This window comes from Ranitomeya imitator, chromosome 6 (genome assembly GCF_032444005.1).
Source record: "Ranitomeya imitator isolate aRanImi1 chromosome 6, aRanImi1.pri, whole genome shotgun sequence".
Taxonomy (NCBI): Eukaryota; Metazoa; Chordata; class Amphibia; order Anura; family Dendrobatidae; genus Ranitomeya; species Ranitomeya imitator.
This window is the reverse complement of record NC_091287.1, coordinates 575784195-575797859: the sequence shown is the minus strand read 5'-3', so window position 1 is coordinate 575797859 and position 13665 is coordinate 575784195. Positions and strand designations below refer to the sequence as shown.

Below are 13665 nucleotides of genomic sequence, written 5' to 3'. Positions count from 1 at the left end.
AATCGGGGTCAGTACAGAGACCGCCATCACTCCCATCATACCCTGTGATCGGGGGTCAGTACAGAGACCGCCATCACTCCCATCATACCCTGTGATCAGGGTCAGTACAGAGACCGCCATCACTCCCATCATACCCTGTGATCAGGGTCAGTACAGAGACCGCCATCACTCCCATCATACCCTGTGATCGGGGGTCAGTACAGAGACCGCCATCACTCCCATCATACCCTGTGATCGGGGTCAGTACAGAGACCCCCATCACTCCCATCATACCCTGTGATCGGGGGTCAGTACAGAGACCGCCATCACTCCCATCATACCCTGTGATGTAGTTTGTGTGAGCTTGGCTTTGGAGTCCATGATTTGGGGGTCTGCGTCCCCTGTATGGAGCGTCTCCCCCCATTGAGGTTTTCGGGGTCTGGCTCCCAGGTTCTGGCTGTGACTGTCGGGGGCCGCATAGTCGGATCTGTTGTCAGGCTGATGTCTTCTTGTCAATGACGTCAGGATACGTCACACATCCACTGCGAACCACAGACCAGAATCATCACAGAGGGCCTGCGGGGGAACTACAAGACCCAGCAGACCAACACTGGCTATCACAGACAGAATACAATGGCACTGAGCGCCAATATTCACCTGGCGGACAGAACCCACCGCGGACTAACTGCCGGGACTGACCCCGGAGCCAATGACCCCGGCACAGCGGCTGCGGCCCACAGAGCGACCAGCAGTACACGGGGGGTTAACGGCCCCAAAATCAAAGTGGAGGGAAAGGAAAGAAGTTACCTTTATATTTCTCCCGCACGTCTTCATACGCCCGGATAAAGTCCTGCTCCTCCGCACCCGGGGGCAACTGTGGCAACTGGAAGCTGGCCATGACTGGGACACCGACGGTACGGCAGGCGGCAATCCCTGCACTCCTAACACCGCTACTCTCCCTCTGCACCCCGGGCTCCGCTACTCTCCCTCTGCACCCCGGGCTCCGCTACTCTCCCTCTGCACCCCGGGCACCGCTACTCTCCCTCTGCACCCCGGGCACCGCTACTCTCCCTCTGCACCCCGGGCACCGCTACTCTCCCTCTGCACCCCGGGCTCCGCTACTCTCCCTCTGCACCCCGGGCTCCGCTACTCTCCCTCTGCACCCCGGGCACCGCTACTCTCCCTCTGCACCCCGGGCACCGCTACTCTCCCTCTGCACCCCGGGCACCGCTACTCTCCCTCTGCACCCCGGGCACCGCTACTCTCCCTCTGCACCCCGGGCACCGCTACTCTCCCTCTGCACCCCGGGCACCGCTACTCTCCCTCTGCACCCCGGGCACCGCTACTCTCCCTCTGCACCCCGGGCACCGCTACTCTCCCTCTGCACCCCGGGCACCGCTACTCTCCCTCTGCACCCCGGGCACCGCTACTCCCCCTCTGCACCCCGGGCACCGCTACTCCCCCTCTGCACCCCGGGCACCGCTACTCTCCCTCTGCACCCCGGGCACCGCTACTCTCCCTCTGCACCCCGGGCACCGCTACTCTCCCTCTGCACCCCGGGCACCGCTACTCTCCCTCTGCACCCCGGGCACCGCTACTCTCCCTCTGCACCCCGGGCACCGCTACTCTCCCTCTGCACCCCGGGCACCGCTACTCCCCCTCTGCACCCCGGGCACCGCTACTCCCCCTCTGCACCCCGGCCACCGCTACTCTCCCTCTGCACCCCGGGCACCGCTACTCTCCCTCTGCACCCCGGGCTCCGCTACTCTCCCTCTGCACCCCGGGCACCACTACTCCCCCTCTGCACCCCGGGCACCACTACTCCCCCTCTGCACCCCGGGCACCGCTACTCCCCCTCTGCACCCCGGGCACCACTACTCCCCCTCTGCACCCTGGGCACCGCTACTCCCCCTCTGCACCCCGGGCACCTCTACTCCCCCTCTGCACCCCGGGCACCGCTACTCTCCCTCTGCACCCTGGGCACCGCTACTCCCCCTCTGCACCCCGGGCACCACTACTCCCCCTCTGCACCCCGGGCACCACTACTCTCCCTCTGCACCCCGGGCACCGCTACTCCCCCTCTGCACCCCCTGGCACCACTTTTCCCCTGCACCTCCTAGTACTTCTGATCTTACCCTGCACCCCCTGGTACCTCTGCTTTCCTCTGGTACTTCTGCTTTCCCCTGGTACCTCTGCTTTCCCCTGCACCCCCTGGTACCTCTGCTTTCCCCTGGTACCTCTGCTTTCCCCTGCACCCCCTGGTACCTCTGCTTTCCCCTGGTACCTCTGCTTTCCCCTGCACCCCCTGGTACCTCTGCTTTCCCCTGGTACCTCTGCTTTCCCCTGCACCCCCTGGTACCTCTGCTTTCCCCTGGTACCTCTGCTTTCCTCTGCACCCCTGGTCGAGGTCTCCTGTCTCTGTAGCCCTGCAGTGGGTCCCTGTTTGCCCTTCTCCTCGGCCTCTCGCCCAGTCACAGCTGTCTCTTCAGCTCTCTGGCCCTCTCTCACATACCCATGCTCAGTCAGATCCCAAAAAGCCAAGCTGAGCCAAACCCCACAGCAGGGTCACTCCTCAGACCCTACCTCTTAAAGGCACAGGACGCAGCAGCTGCAGCAGTGTGACCCGGTGGATCAGACACCTCCTACGTGTCCTTCCCAGCACCTGGTCCAGTCCTGACAATCTGAACGTCACACACAAGAGCTTGCACTTCATATTAAAGGGGCAGTGACAAGGTCCCCCGGGCGCAGGCTCTGCAGTGTAAAACACTTATACAGAAAACAAATCCCATAAATAAGAATACCAAGCATAATATATCGCCCAAAAGAAGTATTCATAGTAAAAAATATTAAAAAAATATAGATCACTTTATTGACAATGACTAAAACAGGATTACACAAAATATCAGAAAGAAAAATACTTTTCTTACAGGATAAATTGATGTTACAAAAGATCTTTTATTAAAATGTTGATAACATAAAAGGCAATATCAAATTTAATGTGTGACGGGACAAGGAGCATCAGGCGGATCATTAAAAAAATAAGAAAAAATGAAAATATAACACCATAAATAAAATAGAATAAACAAATGAGAAAATATGCACAAAATAATGTTTATATTTATATGCGATATTGTTATTATTTTGTTATTTTATCCGTCTGATGCTCCTTTTCCCGTCACACGTTAATTTTGATATTGTCTTTGAGGTTATCAACTTTTTGGCTGGGTTCCCATTGCGTTATGGGACCGCGTTAAACGGACAGCGTTGCACGGCGAAATTAACGCCGTGCAACGCGGCCGTTAACGCGCCCATTCACGCTAATGGGAACGCGCTTCACTAGCGCGTGCCATGTTCGGCACGCGCTAGCGACGCGCCGGTGATTCCTGGCGCGCCGCGGACGCTGCTTGCAGCGTCCGAGGCGCGCCCGCGGTCCGTTGCCCGCTCTCGCAGATCGGGGATCTGCGAGAGCGGGGACGTTACCGCGACCCCGACCGCAGCCCCATAGAAAACATTGCGTTAGCGCAATCCGCTAGCGCTAAACGGATTGCACTAACGCAATGTGACCCTAGCCTAATAAAAGATCTTTTGTAAAATCAATTACAAATGCATGACAGCGCGATAAACACTGCTTCTGATCAGCGATAAAATCATTATCGCCAGTCAGAGGGCTGCAGTTCCCACGCTGTCAATGACACTGTGAACCCACAGCTTTGATCGGAGGTGTAAAGTTTATCTCCGGTCACTGGTGTCAGCTGATGGGACTACTGCTCCCGTCAGCCGACGCCTGCTGCTGCTAATAACAGTGAGAGCAGGAGCAGGTGATGGGAGTATTCATCAGCCGACTTCTGTGCTGTAAATAAATACATTTAAAAAAACAGCATGGGTTCCCCTGTATTTTTTTTAACCAGCCAGGCAAAACTCACAGCTGGGGGCTGTAACCCTCAGCTGTCAGTAAGACTGGTTATCAAGACTAGAAGGGTCCCCGCGTTGTTTTTTTAATTATTTAAATAAATAATTTAAAAAAAAAAAGCATGGGGTCCCCCTCATTTTTGACAACCAGCCTTGCTAAAGCAGACAGCTGGGGCTGGTATTCTCAGACAGTGGCCATGAATATTGCACCACCCAGCCTAAAAATAGCAGCCCGCAGCTGCCCAGAAATGGCACATCTATTAGATGCTCCAAATCTGGCGCTTTGTCCGCCTCTTCCCATTTGCCCTGTAGCGGTGGCAAGTGGGGTTAATATTTGTGGGGTTGATGTCACCTTTGAATTGTCTGTCCTGTGACATCAAGCCCATAGATTAGTACTGGAGAGGCGTCCATAAGACACCCCCATTACTAATTCTATAGTTACATGGTAAATAAACGCACAGCCGGAATAAAGTCCTTTATTAGAGATGACAAGAAAAAAACTTTTTATTATAAAAATAACAAAACACAGTTCTACTCACCTAACAATAACTCTACTGTATCCCTCGTCTCTTGTAATAAAACAAATATAAAAAAAACAACCATATCCCTCACCTGCCCAACGTTCTGTCCCATCCTGTAATCCATGTCTGGAGATAAACAGTTTTCCACCTGGACGGTGCCAAGATGAGACCCGTCCAGGCTAAGAACCACTGGTGAATGAACTGCTGCGAGCTCAGCATCAGTGACTGGCGGTGACGTCAGAGGTTACTGCCGGTCAATGAGGAGTTCCCAGCCAGGCTAAACTGCAGTTACCTTAGTGAGATCACTGATAGCACCGTGATAAAGTCTCACGGTGCAGAGGAGAGTGCACCGTATTTTAAATTCACCGCAGTGAAATTCTCCTGGTGAACTCACCTCTGCACAGTGAGACTTATTCTCATGGTGCTAGCGGGAATCTCACCGAGGTCACCGCAGTTCATTTGCTTGGCTGGGAACACAGCCTCAGTGACCGGAGGTAACCACTGGTCACGGACGCTGCGCTCGCAGCAGCTCATTCACCGGTGGTTCTCAGCCTGGACAGTCGCATCTTGGCACCGTCCAGGTTGAAAAGTATTTATCCCCCAGACATGGATTATGGCGTGAGACAGAACGACAGACAGATAAGGAATATGATTTTGTTTTTTTTATTACAGGAGACGCGGGATTCAGTGGAATTAGGAGTTAGGTGACTAACTGTTTGTTCTTTTTCAATAAAAAATTGAAAAGTGTGTTTTGTTTTATTTCTAATAAAATACTTTATTCTGGCTGTTTCTTTATTTACCAGGTAACCGTTGGCTTGATGTCACTGGACAATACAAAGGTGACATTAACCCCACAAATATGAACCCCACTTGCCACCGCTACAGGACAAGTGGGAACAGCCAGGCAAAGCGCCTGAATTGGCATATCTAATAGATGTGCCTTTTCTGCGTGGCTACTCAGTCGAGGGGTTCAAGAGAGGCCTGGATGTCTTCCTGGAGCAGAACAATATTGTATCATACAATTATTAGGTTCTGTAGAAGGACGTAGATCTGGGTATTTATTATGATGGAATATAGGCTGAACTGGATGGACAAATGTCTTTTTTCGGCCTTACTAACTATGTTACTATGTTACTATGTTACAGGCTGCTGCTTTTAGGTTGGGAAGGCCAATATCAATGAATACCAGCCTCCAGCTGTCTACTTTAGCAATGCTGGTTGTCAAAAATGGGGGTGGCCCACACTGTTTTTTAATTATTTATTTAAATAATTAAAAAAAAAAAAAAAACAAAGTGTGGGGACCCCTGTATTCTTTTTTTTTTTTTTTCCCAAAGAACTTTATTGGGATTTTGTATTTTAACCTGGAGGGGGGGGGGGAGGGGGAATGAAAGAGGGGAGGAAGGGAGGGGGGAGGATAGGAGTGAAGGGAAATAGGGGAGGGCAAATACAACACATGACACGTGAAGCTTTGAAAAGTAATAACAATTCAACGTAGAGTGATGCAAGGGGACCCCTGTATTCTTAATAACCAACCTAGCTAAAGCTGACAGCTCAGGGTTGCAGCCCCCAGCTGTGAGTTTTGCCTGGCTGGTTAACAAAAATACAGGGGAACCCACGCAATTGCTTTTTTTTTTTTACTATTTATTTACAGCGCAGGAGCCAGCTAACGATTACTCCAATCAGCCACTACTGCTCTCACTGTTATAAGCGACAGCAGGCATCAGCTGATGGGAGCAGTATTTCCATCATCCGACACCAGAGGTAAACTTTATACCTACAATAACAGCTGCACGCTCACATTTGACTGCGTGGGAACTGCAACTCTCTGACTGGCGGTAATTATTTTACCGCCATCAGAAGCACGGCAAACACTGGATGATCAAGCCCCCCATTCAAGTAAATGGTGTCCGGGTTTGGGCCCATGTAGAGTTTTTTTTTAACTGTTTGGCCAAAACCGATCATCCATGAGTTTGCCCATCTCTAACGAAGACCAAGGCAATTTCCAAACAAGTCCGGGGCAGACTTATTGAGAAGTACAAGTCAGAGTTGTGTTCTAAAAAATATCCTAATCTCTGATGATCCCCGAAGCACCATCAAATCCATCATCAAATGGAAAAGACGTAGTACCACAACAAACCTACCAAAAGAGAGCTGCCCACTAAAATGCTCACCCCATGCAAGGAGGGCATTAATCAATCAGAGAGGCTGTACAGAGACCAAAGGTAACCCTGAAAGAGCTGCAGAATTCCCAAGAAGAGAGTGTAGTATCGGTCCATACAACCACAATAAACCATGCACTCCTTGATGATACAGCATTTACTCTTAATTATGCCAGACATATATTTTCAGTAGGCCAGGAGACAAACTATTGTTTATAGGAGTCTGAACGTTGACTTTTGAATTGATGCTTGTGAATTGTTCAGTGGCTGCTGTTTACCGCTTATATCTGCTCCTACAGTTTATTGTGTTGCTATCTTTGGAGGACAAAGATGCAGGGTCAATGAGAAATTGATGTTTGCTAATATGTTGATTATATTGTATTACATTGTATAAGTCCATGTAGCTTGTTGACCTGCAAACAGTGAGGGACAAACCATGCAGATTGACTATTCAATGAGAGTTGATCCCATCCCACCTTCCACCTGACATGCTGATGATGGCCTAAAGGACAGTTGTGAACTATAAAAAAGGGATCTGCCTCTGTTCCCAGAGAAAATCTACAGGATGCCAGCTTAAAGGGAACCCTTCAGCAGGATTGTGCTCAGTGACTACAGACAATGTCAGGTTTGGTGCCGTTATACTGATACCTGGTGAGGAAATCTGTCTTGTGGTTGTTGTGTAGTCTGTATTTTCAGCTTTGAGTTAATGATATGCTCATGCACCAGGGCGACCTGTGGGGTGGGGTCTTCCTATGGTGCTCTGATTAGGTATTCATAGTGAAGACTGGTGACAGGTCACTGATCCCTCACTGACCTGCCCCCTATATTACATAATGAATATTAGAAATACATATTGAAAGAAAACAGTGGCGCCATCTTGCTAGAAAGAAAAAAAAATTCCTCCTCCAAGATGGAGCGGCTGTCGCAGTAGCAGCTATCGGATCACCTGTATATACACCGACAGCTGATACTGCGCAGGCCCGGCCGGCGCCATTTTCAAATGGATTTTTTTTTGTATTATTAGGATAACCTCACCCATATTAATTATATAAATATTACACATGTGATTATGCTGCAGCGCAGGGACCACGGCCGGCGCCTGTCTGCAGAAGGTTTTTTTTTTTCCATAAGTATATATAAATATTTATTATGATAACTATGGGGCGGGTGAGTGAGGGATCAGCGACCTGTCAGCAGTCTTCATTATGAATACCTAATCAGAACACCACATGAAGACCCCCCCACAGGCCGTCCACAGCCCCACCCATATCATTAACTCAAAACAGAAAATAAAGATTACTCAACAACCACAAGTCGGATTTCATCATGAGGTATCAGTGTAAGGGCAGAGACAGACTGACGTATTTCTCCTGCGAGAATCGCACCGTAAAACTTGTACTGGTAGTCAGCTCTCCTGACCTTGACTGCTGCATAGGAATACATCATACTGTCTTGCTCAGGTCAGGAGAGGTACCAGGCCAGTCCGTGCAGTGCGAATCTCGCACAAGTTATACGGCCTTCTCACTCAGCCCTAATCAGTATAACGGCGCCGACCTAACACTGTCTGTAGTTACTGAGCACAATCCTGATCACAGGTATCAGTGTAATCAGTATAACGGCACCAACCTGACACTGTCTGTAGTCACTGAGCACAATCCTGATCACAGGTATCAGTGTAATCAGTATAACAGCACCGACCTGACACTGCCTGTAGTCACCGAGTACAATCCTGATCACAGGTATCAGTGTAATCAGTATAACGGTACCGACCTGACACTGTAGTCACTGAGCACAATCCGGATCACAGGTATCAGTGTAATCAGTATAATGGCACCGACCTGACACTGCCTGTAGTCACTGAGCACAATCCTGATCACAGGTATCAGTATAACGGTGCCGACCTGACACTATAGTCACTGAGCACAATCCGGATCACAGGTATCAGTGTAATCAGTATAATGGCACCTACCTGACACTGCCTGTAGTCACTGAGCACAATCCTGATCACAGGTATCAGTGTAATCAGTATAACGGCACCAACCTGACACTGTCTGTAGTCACTGAGCACAATCCTGATCACAGGTATCAGTGTAATCAGTATAACGGCACCGACCTGACACTGTCTGTAGTCACTGAGCACAATCCTGATCACAGGTATCAGTGTAATCAGTATAACGGCACCGACCTGACACTGTCTGTAGTTACTGAGCACAATCCTGATCACAGGTATCAGTGTAATCAGTATAACGGCACCGACCTGACACTGTCTGTAGTCACTGAGCACAATCTTGATCACAGGTATCAGTGTAATCAGTATAATGGCACAAACCTGACACTGTAGTCACTGAGCACAATCTTGATCACAGGTATCAGTGTAATCAGTATAACGGCACTGACCTGACACTGTCTGTAGTTACTGAGCACAATCCTGATCACAGGTATCAGTGTAATCAGTATAACGGCACCGACCTGACACTGTCTGTAGTCACTGAGCATAATCCTGATCACAGGTATCAGTGTAATCAGTATAACGGCACAGACCTGACACTTCCTGTAGTCACTGAGCACAATTGGGATCACAGGTATCAGTGTAATCAGTAACATAGTAACATAGTTAGTAAGGCCGAAAAAAGACATTTGTCCATCCAGTTCAGCCTATATTCCATCATAATAAATACCCAGATCTACGTCCTTCTACAGAACCTAATAATTGTATGATACAATATTGTTCTGCTCCAGGAAGACATCCAGGCCTCTCTTGAACCCCTCGACTGAGTTTGCCATCACCACCTCCTCAGGCAAGCAATTCCAGATTCTCACTGCCCTAACAGTAAAGAATCCTCTTCTATGTTGGTGGAAAAACCTTCTCTCCTCCAGACGCAAAGAATGCCCCCTTGTGCCCGTCACCTTCCTTGGTATAAACAGATCCTCAGCGAGATATTTGTATTGTCCCCTTATATACTTATACATGGTTATTAGATCGCCCCTCAGTCGTCTTTTTTCTAGACTAAATAATCCTAATTTCGCTAATCTATCTGGGTATTGTAGTTCTCCCATCCCCTTTATTAATTTTGTTGCCCTCCTTTGTACTCTCTCTAGTTCCATTATATCCTTCCTGAGCACCGGTGCCCAAAACTGGACACAGTACTCTATGTGCGGTCTAACTAGGGATTTGTACAGAGGCAGTATAATGCTCTCATCATGTGTATCCAGACCTCTTTTAATGCACCCCATGATCCTGTTTGCCTTGGCAGCTGCTGCCTGGCACTGGCTGCTCCAGGTAAGTTTATCATTAACTAGGATCCCCAAGTCCTTCTCCCTGTCAGATTTACCCAGTGGTTTCCCGTTCAGTGTGTAATGGTGATATTGATTCCCTCTTCCCATGTGTATAACCTTACATTTATCATTGTTAAACCTCATCTGCCACCTTTCAGCCCAAGTTTCCAACTTATCCAGATCCATCTGTAGCAGAATACTATCTTCTCTTGTATTAACTGCTTTACATAGTTTTGTATCATCTGCAAATATCGATATTTTACTGTGTAAACCTTCTACCAGATCATTAATGAATATGTTGAAGAGAACAGGTCCCAATACTGACCCCTGCGGTACCCCACTGGTCACAGCGACCCAGTTAGAGACTATACCATTTATAACCACCCTCTGCTTTCTATCACTAAGCCAGTTACTAACCCATTTACACACATGTTCCCCCAGACCAAGCATTCTCATTTTGTGTACCAACCTCTTGTGCGGCACGGTATCAAACGCTTTGGAAAAATCGAGATATACCACGTCCAATGACTCACCGTGGTCCAGTCTATAGCTTACCTCTTCATAAAAACTGATTAGATTAGATTAGTATAACGGCACCGACCTGACACTGTAGTTACTGAGCACAATCCTGATCACAGGTTCACTTTAAGGGACCAGGACCCCAGCTGGAGGAATACAGATCTGCTCCATTGACCATCACAGGACCCAGAGAGATGTTCGGAGAAGTCAGGATGGGAAAATCAGGTCACTTGGCCACATACCTCAATGGCCTGTCATCTTCCTAAGCTTGTCGATACCTCCTCTCTGTGGGTGCCCGCCAAAAGCAGGGTGCCACTGGTGGGGGCAGTTGGCCCTGGAAGCCCGGCAGGTCAGCGGAAGTGGAAGACTAATTTGCACACTGTTGGGCATTTGTTGTGACTGTTCTATATGCTTTTGTTTGTTGCTGGTTTAACAAATTATTGCAGCACTGTTTTAACCTCACCTTGTGTTGTTTGAGTAGTGCTCTGCCCAAGGGAAAGGAGTGTGGGCAGTCAGTGGTATGAGCCCTGGTCCATGCGGTCTTTCTAAAGACAGTCGGACCAGCGGATGAGAGAACCCACTGACCCTTGTGTCTTCACAACTCCATAGAGGTGTATAAAGGTATACTACCTGACACTGTCTGTAGTCACTGAGCACAATCCTGATCACAGGTATCAGTGTAATCAATATAACGACGCCGACCTGACACTGTCTGTAGTCACTGAGCGCAATCCTGATCACAGGCATCAGTGTAATCAGTATAACAGCACCGACCTGACACTCTCTGTAGTCACTGAGCGCAATCCTGATCACAGGCATCAGTGTAATCAGTATAACAGCACCGACCTGACACTGTCTGTAGTCACTGAGCACAATCCTGATCACAGTTATCAGTGTAATCAGTATAACAGCACCGACCTGACACTGTCTGTAGTCACTGAGCACAATCCTGATCACAGGTATCAGTGTAATCAGTATAACGGCACCAACCTGACACTGTAGTTACTGAGCACAATCCTGATCACAGGTATCAGTGTAATCAGTATAACGGCGCCGACCTGACACTGCCTGTAGTCACTGAGCACAATCCTGATCACAGGTATCAGTGTAATCAGTATAACGGCACCAACCTGACACTGTCTGTAGTCACTGAGCACAATCCTGATCACAGTTATCAGTGTAATCAGTATAACGGCACCGACCTGACACTGTCTGTAGTCACTGAGCACAATCCTGATCACAGTTATCAGTGTAATCAGTATAATGGCACCGACCTGACACTGTCTGTAGTCACTGAGCACAATCCTGATCACAGGTATCAGTGTAATCAGTATAATGGCACCGACCTGACACTGTCTGTAGTCACTGAGCACAATCCTGATCACAGGTATCAGTGTAATCAGTATAACGGCACCAACCTGACACTGTCTGTAGTTACTGAGCACAATCCTGATCACAGTTATCAGTGTAATCAGTATAACGGCACCGACCTGACACTGTCTGTAGTCACTGAGCAGAATCCTGATCACAGGTATCAGTGTAATCAGTATAACGGCACCGACCTGACACTGTCTTTAGTCACTGAGCACAATCCTGATCACAGGTATCAGTGTAATCAGTATAACGGTACCGACCTGACACTGTAGTCACTGAGCACAATCCTGATCACAGGTTCACTTTAAGGGACCAGGACCCCAGGTGGAGGAATACAGATCTGCTCCATTGACCATCACAGGACCCAGGGAGATGTTCGGAGAAGTCCGGATGGGAAAATCAGGTCATTTGGCCACGTAGCTCAATGGCCTGTCATCTTCCTAAGCTTGACGATACCTCCTCTCTGTGGGTGCCCGCCAAAATCAGGGTGCCACTGGTGGGGGCAGTTGGCCCTGGAAGCCCTGAAGTCACAGCTACTCTACTCCCGGTGGGTCAGCGGAAGTGTAAGACTAATTTGCACACTGTTGGGCATTTGTTGTGACTGTTCTATATGCTTTTGTTTGTTGGTGGTTTAACAAATTATTGCAGCACTGTTTTAACCTCACCTTGTGTTGTTTGAGTAGTGCTCTGCCCAAGGGAAAGGAGCGTGGGCATTCAGTGGTATGAGCCCTGGTCCATGCGGTCTTTCTAAAGACAGTCGGGCCAGCGGATGAGAAAACCCACTGACCCTTGTGTCTTCACAACTCCATAGAGGTGGCCTGTATGGCAGTGTTGGTAGAAAAAACCTGTAGTTTCACACAAAAATTGTAAGGCTCATTTTGAGTTTGTCAAAAGACATGTGGGAAACTCCCCAAATGTTTGGAAGAAGGTGTTCTGGTCAGATGAGACCAAAATTGAACTTTTTGGCCACCAAGATAAACGCTATGTTTGGCGCCAAACCAACACAGCTCTTCAGCCAGAGAACACCATTCTCACAGTGAATCATGGTGGTGGCAGCATCGTGCTGTGGGGATGATTTTCGGTAGTAGGACAGGGAAAATGGTCCGAATTGAGGGGAAGATGGATGGTGCAAAATACAGGGATATTCCTGAGGATGTTCACCTTCCAACAAGACAATGACCCAAAGCATGCTGCTAAAGCAACACATGAGGGGTTGAAGGGGAAACCTGTAAATGTTCTGGAGTGACTGAGTCACAGCCCAGACCTTCATCCAACGGAGAATCTGTGGTCAGATGTGAAGATTGCTGTTCACCAGAGGAAACATCTAACCTGAAGGAGCTGCTGAAATTTGCCGTGAGGAATGGGAAAATCCCAGTGGCCAAATGTGGAAACTCAAAGAATTATCCAAAGTGACCTGCAGCAATAATTGCCGCAAAAAGGAGGCTCTAGAAAGTACTGACTGTAGGGGGATGAAGAGATATGCAAACTGAAGTTTTCAGATATTTTCTTCACAATAAAAAGGAAAACAAAATGTTCACAATCGTCGGCATGTTCTTTACAAGAACTAATGCAAACGCTCAAAAAAGTGAAATTCCAGATTGTGAGGTAGCAAAACAAGAAACATGCCAAGGGGGTGAATATGTTTGCAAGCCACTGTATATCATGACCTACATTCCAAAACATTGACATTACCACCCGGAGGAGAAGTGATGGATGATGCCGACCCCAGCAAGGAGATGTCACTGATCTGTGAAGGATGATAAAAAAAAAAAAATTGAAAGATTCTTCAAACAACGTGATTTTTTCCCATCGGGGGATGTGATTGGTCGGTGATCACACAGCAGGTGCTGGCGGAGGCTCCTGATGATTTCCTTCCTCAGACCACCATTATTGACCCCAGTGATGGTGGCCGAGGCTGGAGGTGCCGG

At 48.5% G+C, this 13665-nt stretch overlaps 1 protein-coding gene across 3 annotated transcripts in view; it reads right to left on the bottom strand.

Annotated features, from left to right (window-relative positions):
• Window positions 1-13665, bottom strand: part of LOC138643272 (plectin-like) — a 554763-nt gene that overhangs the window by 449647 nt on the left and 91451 nt on the right. The window contains exon 1 of one of the 3 annotated variants that reach the window (XM_069732200.1): window positions 787-893. The exons of the other annotated variants lie outside the window; for them this stretch is intronic. Coding sequence (XP_069588301.1) covers window positions 787-877 — 91 coding nt within the window. The 5' untranslated portion in view covers window positions 878-893. Of the gene's footprint in view, window positions 1-786; window positions 894-13665 lie in introns of those variants that run through there. 3 annotated transcript variants of the gene reach the window in all.